Source organism: Gymnogyps californianus, chromosome 1 (genome assembly GCF_018139145.2).
Source record: "Gymnogyps californianus isolate 813 chromosome 1, ASM1813914v2, whole genome shotgun sequence".
Classification (NCBI taxonomy): Eukaryota; Metazoa; Chordata; class Aves; order Accipitriformes; family Cathartidae; genus Gymnogyps; species Gymnogyps californianus.
The window spans coordinates 25,939,718-25,956,074 of NC_059471.1; the positions used below are offsets into that span (position 1 = coordinate 25,939,718).

Below are 16,357 nucleotides of genomic sequence, written 5' to 3' on the forward strand. Positions count from 1 at the left end.
CCCAAACAAAACAGATCTCGCTCACTCACACTCTGTCTCATGTTTGCAAACACTAGAATCGGTGAGTGTCTAAGGAGTCTGTCCAGCAGTCAGGCACCCCTCATGCTTGTGTCCAAATGCTAGGACCAGGATCTGCTGCAATGACATGGAGAGCATAGGACACCAGCTGTCAAGTCTTCCTCACATTTCCTGGGTTCTTCATAGGTTGGCAACTATTTTCAGGTTTTGGATATGCCTTTTTTTACCCTTATGGAGCTGCCAATAGTCTCCCTGTCCTTCCCCACCTCTTTGAGTCATCACTGTTCACTGTTTTTGTCTCCCAAGGTCTTGCTGTCTTGTGAAGCTACACACATGCCTGTGGTCTTGATGACCTGATAACCTATGTGCCATTATCATAGGCCAGTCTAGGATGCCTTTTCCTGCTGTGTCTTTCCTTCTTGTGCCTCAGCACCCAAATATTCCCATTCGTTCTTCATTCACACCGATCTTAGCCTTTCTATTGCGGTTCTCTACAAAGATACTGTAGGTAATGATAGTAATTTCCTTATGAAATTAATATAATCGGGAGATGCTCCCACTTAAGATACAAGTCCTAATTTCTTCTTGTTTTTCTGTGGCACTACAGGGACTCTGCTCTTGAGTACTTATTCGGTATTCCTGAAAAACCAGAACTCAAGTATTTGATTGAAGTATTAATTGAGCTAGAGATCTTTGTGTGTGGATAGGAGCTAATTTTAGGAAATGTCATGGTGTTATGGAGCAGATTAATCTAACCCATGTAGACCTGGCTTTATTCACCTGTAGCTGCTGCTATGTAAATACTTCATATCAGCAATGATTGTAAGAGATTATTAACTGCAGACAAAAGCAATTATTTTAGGGTCACATATCTTGATCAATAGCTATTGCATTGTGCAAACTCATCTTCTCCTAATGTAAATGGAAGGAGACAGAAAACCATCAATATGCCTAGAATTACCTAACAGTACACGCTTCAGAGTAGTGGTAAAACTGTTGTTCAGAATGCAGAGACATCAGCTGGCACTGTTACCTCTCTAAAAAAGAGTGAGAAAAAGATTGCTTATGGATCGTTTTGTACACTGTCATCATATAAGAGGTGATCACAAAAAATAACACCGGTATATAATTCTCACAATGGCATTTTCAATACAATTTGCATTACCTGTCTTTAAAGTCCAGGGAGACTGAGGATTTAGACGTATATGAACAAACTACATTACTGTAAAAATTGTTCCACACCTTTTGATCCATCATGTGCCATCATATTTACACAGAAATGTAACAAAATAGTTACCAAAAGAACTTCTAGAGCAAAATGTGGCCTTATTACCCTAAATAGTTGCATTTTCTTGCTGTTTTATTTGATCACAATGATTAATTTTAAAGAAAAGTGTATCTGCTTAACCAGAAAAGGTGTATGATGATGAAAATATATTTTTTAATGTTTACAAATATGATTTGTTTCAGGTTTGTTTTTCACTCAGGTTTTCTACTGGAATAGACTTTTTAGGAGCATTTTTTTATAGATAAATGGAAATATTAAATGGAAAAATGTAAATATAGTTGTCTGCACTATGACAGCTGTCCAGTGTTGAAAAAATATTAATTAAATGTCTCTGTAATATTTTCCTCCTTCTTCCCTTTTAACACGTAAAGCAAGTCTTTTAGTTTTGAGATTTGAAAAAAAAGAGTGGTTTAAGATTAGGTGAGAATGTGTTTGTTTGAATGCAGTGTTGTCTATATATATCTGATATTATGTCAGATTTTTTGTATGAAAGCCCTGTTCTCTTCTTAAAAGCTTCAGATTCTCCAGACTGCTTTTTAAACCTTATTTTTAAATGGACATGATATCAATATTGTGAAAGCAAATATTTACTGTGTTGCATTTTAGGTGTTCAATTTACATCATGTGCTGTTGTTTTAAATGAGTATGAGTGTTTTCCAGAAGGCTGAGTTCAAAATTATGTTTGTTAGTTAACTATATTTGCAAGACCGGTATGTGCATGGTACTGAAGAATCAGCTACTGTATTCAAATGTTCAGATGACTGGCAAAAAAATTGTCATCTTAGATAACATCAGTAAGATCAACAAATTAACATACTCATTAAGACTGCATGCATATAGACTGCTGGTATGCTGGTATCATTTGCAACACTTAACATTTTCTTTGGAAATCTAGCACACAGATGATTGCGGTGTTCACAGCATATCAATGAAGTGGAGGAGTCTTTCCATTTTGTGGGCACTGAAAGACAAATTTTTCAGAATCACGTGAAGCTGCAAAGGATAAGAGTGTGGTTTTCGGGTCCATTAACGTAGTCTTACCCTATTTCAGAAAGGTTAAGAAAATTGACATTATTATGTGTTCCTCAGCAGCGGCATTATAACACAGCATAATCCCATCATAAACAAAAACTCTTGCTGACTCCATTGTGCAGTTTTAGTAATCTGCCATTTCTTTTTCCACAGGAGTGTGGTTGTACCAGTAAAGAAACCCCCTCCAGGTAGTCTGGCTGTTACCACAGTTGGAGCTGCCACAGCTGGGAGTGGACTGCCACCGGGTAGTACACCTAATATATTTGCTGCAACAGGAGCTACACCAAAAAGTATGATTAATACAACAGGTATTGTCCTTAAATATTTTTGTGACCCTCATTTTTTCTTGTTTGTTTTTTGTTTTGTTACTTTTAGTAGCGTTTTGTTTTTTAATCATCTTTTTTGTTACTGTTTTTGTACTTCTAAAATAAAAACCTGGAAAGATTAAATCTTGGCCTTTATTAGAGCCAGTGTTTTCTCTTGGTGTATGTTTATAATCTTTGATAGTGCACATTGGACTTGCACAGCCTTAAATAAGTGAATAAATAGTCTTAATACTGTTTTATAAGCATAGTTTAGAATTGAAATGAGCTAACTTCTCCAGTACTCTGCCGTAGAGGATGTTTATATGACGTATACCAATTAATCCCTCTTTATGCATCAAAGAAAGTAAAGACAACTAGCTACTTAATAAATATATCATAGATTGTGGAGGGTTAATATTTTGGGCAATTACTATTTGTCAATGAAAATTATGCTATGGTTTTTGTAAGGTTTTTCAGTAAGAACCTACCTAATTTAACTGTAGTCATGTCTTACCAGTAGTTGTTTATTGTGACCTATAGAAGGAGGATAAAACCTTCTTTTTTTTTAATTATTTATAATAGTAATAATGGGATTGTCTATCATGAAGGAACCTGTTGACCATGGAGACTGTGGTTTCCATTCAGAAATGAATCCTTACTGAGAGCAACTGATGTTTACTTAAACTCCTTTGAAATGTCTGGCTATGGTCTGTTTTCTTTCTAAACTAAGCAAAAGCACTTGAGAGAAGAGCTCTCTTCAAGGATATCACAACTTCAGTCAAGGGCTGAGAAAGTGAAAATCTCCCTGGGGTTGCAGAAAATGGAGGGGGAAGCTTTTGGCATCCTTCTGCTTCATGGAATAATATGAAGACACACTCATTTTTTTTTTTCTTTCCTTTTGCAGATTACCTTTAATACCTGGTAATAGAACTTTGATTTTTCTAAGGATAAAAAAAAAAAAACCTTAAAATCTAATTATCCTGAGGCAGATGGGAGGAATGAATGCTCTGAATAATGTTATCACTTCTATGAACAGTTCTATTTGTGTAGCCACTTCTTTTAATCTTGAACGGATTTCCTTTTAGGTACTCTTATGTCATGCAAAAAATATCCTACATTGGAAACCTTGTTTTCCAAATGATACTGAATAGTGTAAGCTTTTCAGTCTTCTCCCTGATTAAAGATCTGAACTGTTTTGGCTGGAATGTAGTAACTCTTCTTTGTAAGTAACAATTTAAAAATCAGTCATTTCCCCGATACTGTTCTTAGTAGAGGACAGTATTGCAGATACCATGGTACATTCACTGTGGATTAAAGGCTGCTTTTTTTTGGTAGATCTTACAGCTTCTTTTTTTTTTTTGATGCAACTGTTTTTGTCTCCTAGTCTATGGATTAGCTTGATTAAAGAAAAACTATTGATTGAATGGCATTTCAGCAAGTATCAGGTTTAATTAGAACTATATGTGTACTGAACTTCTTTAGTAAAGACTTTTATGCCTGAATTCATCTGAATGAGCTTTATTGATGAATTCTCTTAAGAAATAGTTTGAAAAGTCCTTCCCCTCCAACCTTTTTTAAAGATTTGAATTTTATATCAACATTTTAAAAATGCTAAACACATTAATGACAGTAAAAAAAAAAGTAGTATCACATTGAAAACATATAAATAGCTATTAGATTAAAATGCTCATTTTGCCATTTTTAATTAAGCTATGCCTACAGTAGTTAAAACAGTGATCATGTATATCAGTATTTGAGATATGTACATGAGGTATCCGGATACTTTCTGGTTTATATACCTGTAGTCTGTGAAATTATCTGTTATTAATGATTTTGAAGTAGTGTATAGAATTTCATTGAAAAGCGCCTTTTTTTTTTTTTTTTTTTTTACTGTGGTAGAAAAGACACAGTATACAATTTTTTAGAAACACTAGATGTCCCCCCAAACCTGTTTACAGTTGTTTTTACAGTATGTCACAGATACTCTAGAAATAGAGTTTTATCTTTGAGGTATATTCTGTGCTGGACTTGTGCAAAAGGTGTTTTTTTCAGTTATTCATGGATTGCAGTCGGTGTTTACATTCCATCTGCCATTGCTGTCGTAGTCAATGTCACTGTCACGATGTAATGAGATGTATGTTACTGAAGTCCTTTTAGTGCTTTGAATGTATATTTTGGGAGATAGGTTTTCTTCCTTCATCTCTTTATGTAAGAAACTGGTTTTATAGGTTTTTAGATTGGATTTCTGTAATTCATATCCTGATTCTCACTTCTATGTTAATCCAGTAGTTCTAGGTCTGTTTGGCCTTCTCTTCCGGGAGCCTAGCTGGTTAAACAACTTAGCAACTGCATTTTAGACAACAACCTTAATGAAGAAAATTTGACTTTGGAAGGAAAAGGGAAGAAGCAATAAAAATATGTTACCTATGTATATATGAATATAAATATGTAAATAATATAAATACATAAATAATATAAATACGCACACACACGTATATAGGAAGCCTTAATCTTTTTTAAGCTACCCTATTCCCAGCTAAGTTGCTGTGATTCCTAGGTTGGGAGAGATAGCCTACCTTAAATTTTTGCGTTTCCTTCTCAGTGTGTTTGGGTACGTTTACAATTTGTATTTAGTGTGAGTCAGAAGCCACAGTGTAAGCCACAATCCGCCTCCCACTCGCATTATTAAAACAGCAGGCTATATCAGTTCCTAGTCTAAATCCTGAACCTCACCAGCTACTCTGGTGTCAGCAAGCCCAGCAAAGCCTGCTGCATTTTGATAGTTTAGAGTGTAAATTTTCTTAAATGAGCGAGTCAAAATTCTGATCTTTACCTTAATTCTTTTATCAGTAAAAATTATTTAAAGGCAAATTTAAAAAAAAAAAAAAAATCGTCCCTGCTGCCAGAGAATTTTTCACTGTTACCAGCATTTGACCTCTACTTCACTGTCAGCTGGCTGCTTAAGCAGTTAAGAAACCATAAATGCTTTGTAGAGCTTTGCAGGAAACTGAAAAATAATATATACCTGTGAAATGCAAAGGACAGTGATATATCAACTGCTAAAACTGGCCGGCAACAGGGAGTTACCAGTTACCATTTTAAAAAATTGGCAGAATAATACCGTTGATCTCTAAAGTGGGGTTCTCCACCCCTCATTGCTAACGGATAAATCTTGCCTGTCGCCCTCATCTCTGGTAGCATTGCAGTCCCTTAGGCTTTGAGCTCCGACTACAAAACGGTTCGTTGCTACCTCTCTTGCAGTGACGTGTTGCACAAGGACAGTGCAGCAGAACAGGGGCAGCATTTATCACAGTGCTCTCACTGCTGTTCATGGCCACTCTGAGCCTTTGCTGGTTTGCTTCAGAGAGGCTGAACTCACAGTGCCGTTTCAGCAAACATGATAGATTGGCATTTAGAGTCTAAGTTTAGCCCTTAGCTCTGACCCAGATCACATAAAGTATAAATGTATGCTCTGTCTGCGTCTTTTCTCTGGGCAGCTGTTCGCAACCCATTGAAATGATACCCCCACTGCCCTTCCTCCTTTTAAGATCTTATTAATTCTCCTTGACTCAAGGAAGGAAACAGAAAAAGTAAAATTAGAGTCTTAATACTCCTCAGACACTAGTTTCCCCCATTACTTCCTGAAGGAATATACATTTTCTATCTTCTCTGTCATTTTTTAATTTGCATTTTATTTTCTGCCTGTAGTTGCAACTGGGCAGCCAAGAAGTGTGTGCATATATATATTAAAAAAATAGTTGAACTTCTATTCTCCGCTCAAGCTCATCTTAAATATACCTTTATTTTAGAAAGATCTTGCTTTACAGGATGATGTAAAAATGTTTTCATCTTTGGAATATAATTTGGGAATAATGAAAATGAGGTAAGGATTTATTTTGCCTGATTTTCAATAGCTTTTTAAGCTTATTATTGTTATACCAGCAAAATAAGGAATTAATTTATATGATAATTGTATGGAACGGTTTTAATTGTTTTAGAATAAATAACATTATTTCCTTACTTAAACATAGATGAATAAGACAAGGACTATATTAAAAGTGTCTAAAAGTTATGTTTCTTCAGACTGAATTAAGACCTGTATTTTTTGGGGGACAGGTGCAGTAGACTCAGGATCTTCTTCTTCCTCTTCGTCATCCAGCTTTGTGAATGGTGCTACCAGCAAAAATCTCCCAGCTGTCCAAACTGTTGCTCCAATGCCAGAGGATTCAGCTGAAAACATGAGGTACACAACTTCTGGTTTTTAATATTAATTATAATTTCTCCTCCCACAACAAGTTCATACATACAAAATAGTATAAAATATATAAAAATAAATTTTAGCTCATTTAATATGCATTATTGTAGTTATTAATGTAGTACAATATGTATTTATGTACTTTTTCAGTACTAAAAATGTATATACTAAAATAACACTCCACTGAAAAGTCTGACTTCTAAGAACTATGCCAGACACTAAAACTTCATTAAAAGTAATTTTTTAGTTGACTGGCTTTTTACGTTGCTCAGTAATGATAGTAAGAATTGGAACGCAAGCACAACTTGGCAATGGAGCACTAGCAAGCGGAAAGAGAGACACAACCTCTTCTGAGCAAACAAAAGCCCTATTTAAACTGGAGAGGTCGAAATCAGACATGTATTCATGCAGCTAACTAAATGGTGCACCACATCTGAGTTGGTGTTGCGAGAGGCACATGCCATGGGATAGCTAATACCCCTCTTACACTGCCTGGCAGCCAGGAAAATGCCCTCTGAAATTCCTATTAAATATCTTTGTATAATAGGTTATTATTTTGTAAAGGTATACAGTTGTGCCGCAGCACACTTCAAAGACAAATTTTTGACCTTTTCAAGGTGCACACCTGTCTGCTCTAAAAAGCTGACACACGGTGTACTAAGGAGTTGCCAAGTGTCCCTTAGTTGGCTGGCCACTTCAAGGTATGGTTTTAAGAAAATGGGAGTGGAGACAGCAACCAGGCTAGCTGCTCATGAGCTTACAAGCTCATGAACAAGAGAATTTCATTCCCTAATGAACTAGAAAAGAAATAAACTTAAATCAAGGGCCCTAGGTAACCTGTAAAAAATGTATTGGTGCTTCAGTGGTTTAACGCACAGTGCAAAAAATGCCTTTTTTTGCTAGTCCTGTCTGAAGTCTCAGGTGAGTGGTGCACGTGGAATCACAGCAATGGGTGCGGGCCCAGGCTGAAAGCGTGACGGCTGTTGGCTTCACTCAGAAAAGGTGCAAATGATCAAGGAGAGAATGTGTGGTGTAATTAAACCACTTCTTTTGCTTCTTGTCTCCTTTGTATGTTAGGACAGTGCTCTGCTGAGAGAGAAATCTTTTTTAAAATTCAGATACTGAAGTATGTTAAAACTAAGCTGGATCACTAATCAATTTGTTTTGAAAGTTTTTGTCCTGGAGTAAAAGAAAAACTTCAGCTGCAAAATCTAGAATTCAGATTTTGAATTCAGAATTTGAACTCAGAAGTAGTTGTACTCTGAGTAGTAACTGAAATTAGCAACTGAAAACACTTATGTGGAGCACAATATCAGAAGTGTAGATAACTTAAAATCTAATCAACCCAATAAATGTCTTTGGGGCTTTTTTCCTTTTTCTACCCCCCCCCAAGAAACAACTAAAACTTTATTTTGATAATAGATAAATTTTTGGTCTTTTCGCTTTGAATTCATTGTGCTTCTGCTTTTATGAGATTGAAAATCAGAGTTGTTTGTGGGGTCAGAGAGCATGAAGTGAAAGCTAACTAATCTAAGCCTTCCCTTATAGCAGCTGCATAGGAAAAGAGCTGCTTATGGCTGTAGACTGAGCAGAGGAAAGTGAGCAGGAGAATGATCTTGGACTTTTAGATATTTAGTAGTCTTGATTTGGAGGTAGAAGTTTGGCCTGGAATGAGGTTGGGAAGGTAGCATTCTTGCAACTAGGACAGCGTGTGCCCCCACCTCTCTTTGCACTTTCTTGTGACCAATTCAAGCAGTAGGTAGTAAGAACTGTCCACAGGATTATTTGGTCTTTTTGCTCACAGTTTTAGAGGTATTTCTTTTAATCTGATGTTGCTACTGTACTTTTTCAATCTTTCCTGTCTCAGTTTATCACTTTTATACATATAGAAATTATATATATTTATATATAATATATATAATTTATTTTCTGATGTGTTGCCTTTAATCTGCAAAATAAATAATCTTGAATGTGGAAACTATTAAGAGTTTATTTGCCTTGAATGTCCAGAAATGGAGAGGAAAACACAAAATATTCATTCTTTACAAAAAACCCTTAAAATCTCTTAGTTCAGTCATGGAAACTAGTTACATTAATCTCCACAGGGAGTTCCGTAATGATTGCAGGATGCGTTGTAAGGTATAATAGATGTTAGAAACAGCTGTAGAATCACATCAGTCTCTCTCCTCTGTGTCTGTGTGTACAGGAAAGGCAGTAGATGGGCCACCTGCTTCCCTGAAATATTTTTGGGGTCCCTGTGTATGGTTCTTTTCCGTAATTTTGCTTGTTCTTTTTGAAACTGAAGGACCAGTCAGTTTTCAACATGTAAATGCACCAGGGATTTATATGAAGGAGAAAGAATTTTTTTTTTTTCTTCTTTTTTCTCTATTTAAATATTAATTTCTGTCCTTTGATATGCATTTTTAAACCGTGCTAAACTTTGATCTCACATTTTCGCAGAATACTATTCCCAGTTGCCCATGAATAGATCCATAATATACAAGATCCATCAGCTATCCATTTGATAACAAGGTGTTTATTAATAGCTCATCCAAGGTGTTGATAAATAGCACATCCACACCTCCCGTATTACTTGATTCTTAAATGAAAATTGATCTTAATTTAAAAACTTTTGAACTTGAGATTTTTTGCATTGTATGTAAAGTTCTAAGAGTTAAATGAACTCTAAAATTAGGCCTTTTAAACCAATTTACAATGAAAGCATATTTTAAAACATGGTTTAGAGAAGTCTGGATTAATCTAGTAGGCTTTTTATCTTTAGCAGCAAAAGCTTGGGGTAGATTAATGTTGCAAATTAAAAACTCTAAGCTAGTCGCCTGTGTTTCAAGTATAGTCAATAGAGGCTTTAGCATAGTGAAATTCACTTCAACTAATCATCTAAAACAAAGGCTGGTGGTATGAATCCATCCTTTAGAATATTAGAAAATCAATATCTGAGTTTGAAATGGGAAAGCAGCACATTGAAATAAAATAAGCTATGGGAACTCCGTAAAATAATTTTAAGCTAATGAAGAAAAACTTCCGATGTGTTTGTAATGTCAGCTTTCTTTTTAAATGTAGAGATCTTCATGTGATCTGAATTAAAAAGTCCACATTTATTTAGTATTTATAGATAGTAGAAACAGTATAGAATTCAAATGTCAGTGTTCATTCTCTTAGATTCTGTCAATAAATGTAACTTCTTCTTGTAATTGTGCTTTTAAATGCCAATAATATTTTGGTGCTATAACTCAAGCACAAAGAAAACCCCTTCAGCCACCAGCAGTCTGAAAAAGAACAGCAAAAATTCTTGGTAGACCAGAATGTGTATGTAATTTCGTTTCTGTTTTTAAGTAATAGTTCACTTCTTTAAGGTAACGCAGCAGGTTTCTAATCTTGACATACAAGTTTCAGAGGGCACAAGTGTTATGACCTGTCAAGTTTTAAAAGGGAAGAAGGACTCTTACGGGGTACAGTCCTTAGCACACTGTTGACGTTTGCATACTATTGCTAGGTTTGTATTGTCAGTCAAAGGAATATTATTTCTGGTATTTAAGAAGCAAACAGAAGTCACAACACCTCTTCTCATTATACAAGTAGAAATTAAGGAACACTCCATGCTTCAAATGCAAAGGCAAAATGATTTACCTGCGATCATGTTCCCTCAAAGTTGAAGAAAAGAATATTGGTTTTCTTGATACCTGTGCTAGAACACTTACTCATACACTCCCTTGTCTAGCATTGCAATGCCAGATGTTGTTATTTGAAAGCTTGAACAAAAAAGCAAGTTACTTGTGATTGCCTTGGGTGAATAAAAACTTCTCTTTTCAAGCTTTCAAATGTATGTAAAATGATGAGATGCATATAAGCTGAGATAGGTGAAATAGACTTACACGTGAATATCTGACATTCTTCTTATCGTGTTTGAAAATGAGAATAAAACTTATACTTGTTTTGGAGTATTCTGTAAATGCTGTAGAATTTATGAGGCTGCCACACTGCTGACTCGGACATGACATTTGCATTTACAGCATTTGAAGCCATGTAAACACTGTAAAGTTTAATCAAATTATGATCATCCTCTTTTCTAAAGAAGCTTACAGCAACTTTTAAAAACAGATATGATTTGACATCATTTAACTTCTATTGTTAAGTGTTCTTCCAATCATGGTCTCTGTTTTTCCACAGTATCACTGCAAAGCTTGAAAGAGCTTTAGAAAAGGTGGCCCCTCTCCTGCGAGAAATTTTTGTTGACTTTGCCCCTTTCCTATCCCGAACATTGTTGGGCAGCCATGGACAAGAGCTGTTGATTGAAGGTACTGTTTCTGTTATAAAATTATATTATTTTAGCTATTACTCATTTGATATGAACAATGTTTCATTTTCACAAGACTTTATATAATTATTTTTGATAAATAAATGAATCAGTTGTTAATGTGTTGTGATTTCACTTCCTTGCATTTAATTTCATTTAAAGAATTTAAAGATGATAGCTTTTGTACCCTGTTTTTTCTCTAAGTGAGATGCTGTGTAAAGATACTTCTTGTCATCTTGGAATGCAAAAACCTCTCTATAATTTGCTTTTTCCTCAGAATAATTATATTAGCATAAGTCTTTCAGCCTCGCTTTGAGAAACTAGTGAAAAATATAATTCAAAAGTGTAATCAATTGCTGTGGAAGAAAGTAAATTGAAGACTGTGCTCCAACATTATTGATACGTGTACCTAGATTTGGTAGGGACACTATTTGCTCAGGTGGGTCAGTTAGATTCACATGGGCAGATAAAGAGTTATCCCTAGAGGGGAATAAAAAAAAAGGTTTTTTTAAAGAAAAGTATTCTTGAACACTTTCAAGGATTTTTATGGGGTTTTGTGCGTTTTCTTTACTGCTTCATAGTTACAAAATTTGGGGAAAATAATGAATCCTCATAAGCGAGGCAGTAAGTAATGCAGAAATTATGCAGAAAGTGCAAATGTGGCAAGCTCGTGCAGAAAGTAATCAGTGCTAATGCAGTTAAAATAGTGATGGGGAAATTTGCATGAACATGCACTGATCCCACATCATATATCCAGAGGAACATATTCAGTCAAGTAAACTTTTTCCTTTCAGAGTTGTTTCACACGGTATTACTATTTAAAGAGAGGTTTATGGTTGGACTCGATGATCTTAAAGGTCTTTTCCAGCCTAAACTATTCTGTGACTCTGTGATTCTATGAAAAAGTCTCATTAAGGCAAAGCTTATAATGTGTGAAGGTCTACGCAGAAAAAACACAGCTTTGTGTTCAAATTCCCAAACTCCTATTATACGTGTGTTTTATCTAAATATTAGTGTACAGTCTTTCTATGGTCTCAGTTGTTATTCCCCATAACATTGGCCCTCTTTTATTCTTAATGCTAGAAATATTTGCACTTTGTAACTGCAATCTTCTAAATAGCCTTTTCCTTTTTTGTCTAATTATTGTTTAATAATATTATCGTTTAATAATACCAAGGAATGGTATAGTAGCTTAGTAATTCTCAGAAGCTTCAGGTTTTTTATACTGTTTATTTTATAGCTATGAGTAAGTTGCAGTTCTCACTTAATGACACTTGAAGTTAATGGTCTGAGGTGCTTACTGAGAACATCGAGATGGCTGTAAGATATTTGGTGGATTCCATTCTTAAGTCTCTTATTTCAGTGAAGTTGATTGCAAAATTTGTAGCAGTGTTACCCTTTTCTGTTTGACAATTGATTAATTGCACTATAGTTTTTATACAATACAAATAAAATTGTCTTGGTTTCACCTAAGCTCTTTTATAGATTAAAAAAATTCTTCACTGATGCTGTTCTGACTTTGTCTTTTGGTCAGATTCATGGTGTGAACAAGGCTCCAACATTTCCCAGCATATGACAAAGACTGAAAAGCTAGAGGCCACAGGAACCTCACGACTATATGGCAGTATGAGTTTATCTCATTGCCTGTCCAGACAGAGACATGGTTTTGTTGGCTGTAGCATTCTTCCGATACCCACTTGGACTGCTGTTCCAAATTTTGTCCCATCTATGACTCAGCCATCTAATTCAGTCTCAGGAATCATTGTTTACGAACGAAACACCGAGTTCCAAAATAAGTACTGTCCTTCCCATCACGTTTCCTAATATTATGTCTAACCTTCTTTTCAATCTCTGTCTCATTTCTGATTTCTAAGAACTAGTCCTTTCTTCCCAAGATATTGAAATAGCAATCTGTAAAGAAAAAAATCCAAACACAGCTTAGATTTTTACACTGCATGCCTCAGGACTTGAATTTCTGTTTGCTCCCTCTAAAATAGTTGGGCTTTTTTTCTTTTTAACAGAGAACTCAGCTGCTTTTATGGTCATTGTGTACTACTTTTCATCTTTTCTTTCTTCATTGCCTGTATGAGACCCTTGATCTCAAATAAACTGAATTCTTGCCTAGTTAAGTTCCCTTTAAAAGGGAATTCTAAATTCTCTCCTAGTCCATTACCTGATTTACTTTGATAAATTTCCTGTCATTGTTTACTGAAAGCCAGTGGTGGTCCTTGAAGTGCTTGAAAGGGTTCTCCATGTAATGATTCTGCAAAACAGAGGGTTTTAGTGGCGTGATTCAAGGTAGGTGAGTACATAGAATTCCTGTGGGGCTTTGATAATTTAAACTTGATTTTTACCCACAAACAGTAATTAGCTTGACAGTTTTATATGAAATAGTTTAATTTGTTGCTTTATGTGTAAAGGTTTTAGTTATAACAATTAAAAAGGAGCAAATAAATTTTATTTAATCAAGTATGAAGATGCTGTCTGTTTTTCAAATTGATTACCACAAAAGTATCTGTTGCATTCTATAAAACGTGTCCTTTTCTTCTGATTATTCAAGCTTGAAACATAAAAATACCTTCCCTCCTCTTGCTGTCTTTCAAAACCTCCGTATGGTATGAAGCCTTTCCCCGATCAGATTTTGCTAAAATCTGAATACCTTCAGGCATCCTTAATGGCGTGTGCTTTTTTTCTTGTCGTGGTTTAACCCCAGCCAGCAGCTAAGCACCACGCAGCCGCTCCCTCACTCCCCCTCACCCCGCTCCCAGTGGGATGGGGAGGAGAATCGGGAAAGAAGGTAAAACTCGTGGGTTGAGATAAGAACGGTTTAATAAGTGAAGTAAAATATAATTCTAACAATAATAATAATGAAATATAATAATAATAATTGTAATGAAACGGGATATAACAAAAAAAAAAAGGGGGGGGGGAAACAGTGATGCACAATGCAGTTGCTCACCACCCACTGACAGATGCCCGAGCAGCGATCCGCCCCTCCCGGCCAACTCCCCCCGGCTTATATACTGGGCATGATGTTCTATGGTATGGAATACCCCTTTGGCTAGTTCGGGTCAGCTGTCCTGGCTCTGCTCCCTCCCAGCTTCTTGCACACCTGCTTGCTGGCAGAGCATGGGAAACTGAAAAGTCCTTGGCTTAAGATAAGCGCTACTTAGCAACAACTAAAACATCAGAGTGTTATCAACATCATTCTCACACTAAATCCAAAACACAGCACTATACCAGCCACTAAGAATAAAAATAACTCTTGCCCAGCCGAAACCAGGACATTTCTGAAGCTCTCTCTAGTGCTCTTCTGCATGTGTGTGTGTAAGAATTACTACATCATTTCAGACTTGGTAAGAATATCCACAGTTTTGTAGCTGAGGTTTTGCATACTGAAGAGAGAGCACAAAGGAAAAAGGAACAGAAAAAAAATTCATTTTAATACTTCTAAAACAGGTTAATTATGCAAACTTTCCAGAATATCTGATGCTTTGAGGTAGGTATTGTTAATATATATTTGGAAATGTGTATGCAACTTAGTTATGATTTCACTTTTTTGTAGTAGTTGAGCTATCTCAAACTTTTGGTGAAAAATCTTGCAGTCATACTGTGCCACGTCACTTTCCTTTAGCTTGTATCATCATTCTGTCCCATGGAAGACTGGCTGATTTATTATTTGAGGAAATTATATTTAACATCTAAGCAGTGGCTTCTTAACTCTTGAGAGGAGTTGAAATGAACTGACTGCAATCATCTGGTCAGTCTAGACCAAGAACTTGGACCACTCATACTCAATATTGTTAATTTTTCACGTTTGTTCATGTAAATTCCAAAATGTGACTGGTAGCAGAGGAGCTCTATCAAGTAGTAATCTGACGTTGCAGAACATATTTATTGGTAAAACTCTTTGTCTCTTTACTTACTGAAATAGTATTCATTTTTGCCCCTTTTTCCACAATCAGTTCTTTCTTCAAAGGTATCTTACTATATTCCAAATATTTCAACCTCCCAGAATAAGTGTCCTCCATGATAGGTTAAAAAGGACTGATTTGCAATTGAATGCAAATAGTTTCAAACAGAGTATACCAAAACCAGCCCACACTACTGTGGTTCATCAACTGAGATTCTTTCAGGGCCTCAGAGAACAGAAGTTGCAAAGGTTAAAATTGTCCGTATAGAATCTAATTGGAAACAAACATGCAATATGTGTAGGTCACATATTTAAGTTTAGCAATGCTCATTGTGGAGTTCCATTTAAGACTTGCACAGATATGTTTTCACTAACTCTAGTTTCCATATGGTCTGCAAATTCCCTCCATGTAAGGTGCACTACAACATTCTAGCTTTTAGGTGAAAATGTTACAGGCAAGTGTAATCCGATCTGTATCCAAAAGAAAAGTTATATCCTCTTTTTGTCAAGCACAGATGGGTAAAAGTATTTTCACCACGGCTATTCTTGGAGTGTCCTGAACTGTTACAATAGGTCCAAGATCGAAACAGTCACATACAATGCTTTCTCTTCTCTTTAGTGAGATACCAAACAAACGTTACCAATGCTTTTCATTTTCCTATATCATTACCTGGGTAGAAGGTCAGCCAGGTAGCCCTTCTGCAAAAGAGCTTTTACGAATTCTTTGGCGTATATTTGATATGTTTCTGATACAGGCACAATTCAAATCAGATGAAACAGAAAACGTTTTCGTGCTGATATGAGCAGAATCTGTTTCTCCTCAGTAACTCACCACATGGCCCTATGAAAATATTCAGTAGAAGTGGTGGTGGACTAGTTTTGTGTGGTATTTGACAGGAAGCTTCTTGAAACAATTGAAAAATTGCCCAAAACATTCCTTTGGAAACCACAGATAGAACTTGGATGCTAAATGACACTACTTTAAAAGCTCCCAAAGACAAGTGTGGCATCACTGTGGCATCTACCAATGCTGGCACAATTTGTTTCTGATTTCCTTAAAAAATACCTAGTTTTTTATTAGGAAGAACAGGGTAACCATTTTGCTGAGATACTGTAGAAGTCTGGAAATCCCTTAGACTTTCTGGAAAAAAAGTACTTTTTGGTACTTAACAAGGCCCTTGGCTTTCTCTTAGAAACTTTTCAGAACCTTTGTATTATTTTTGTGCTCAGG

At 35.8% G+C, this 16,357-nt stretch overlaps 1 protein-coding gene across 4 annotated transcripts in view; it reads left to right on the plus strand.

The window, feature by feature from the left end:
• The window catches only part of NBEA (neurobeachin), a 519,980-nt gene that overhangs the window by 218,194 nt on the left and 285,429 nt on the right, over positions 1-16,357 (plus strand). For all 4 annotated transcript variants that reach the window (XM_050890741.1, XM_050890750.1, XM_050890767.1 and 1 more), the window contains 3 exons: positions 2,492-2,646; positions 6,760-6,886; positions 11,087-11,214. In XM_050890741.1, the coding sequence (XP_050746698.1) occupies positions 2,492-2,646; positions 6,760-6,886; positions 11,087-11,214 (410 nt within the window). The remainder of the gene's footprint in view (positions 1-2,491; positions 2,647-6,759; positions 6,887-11,086; positions 11,215-16,357) is intronic.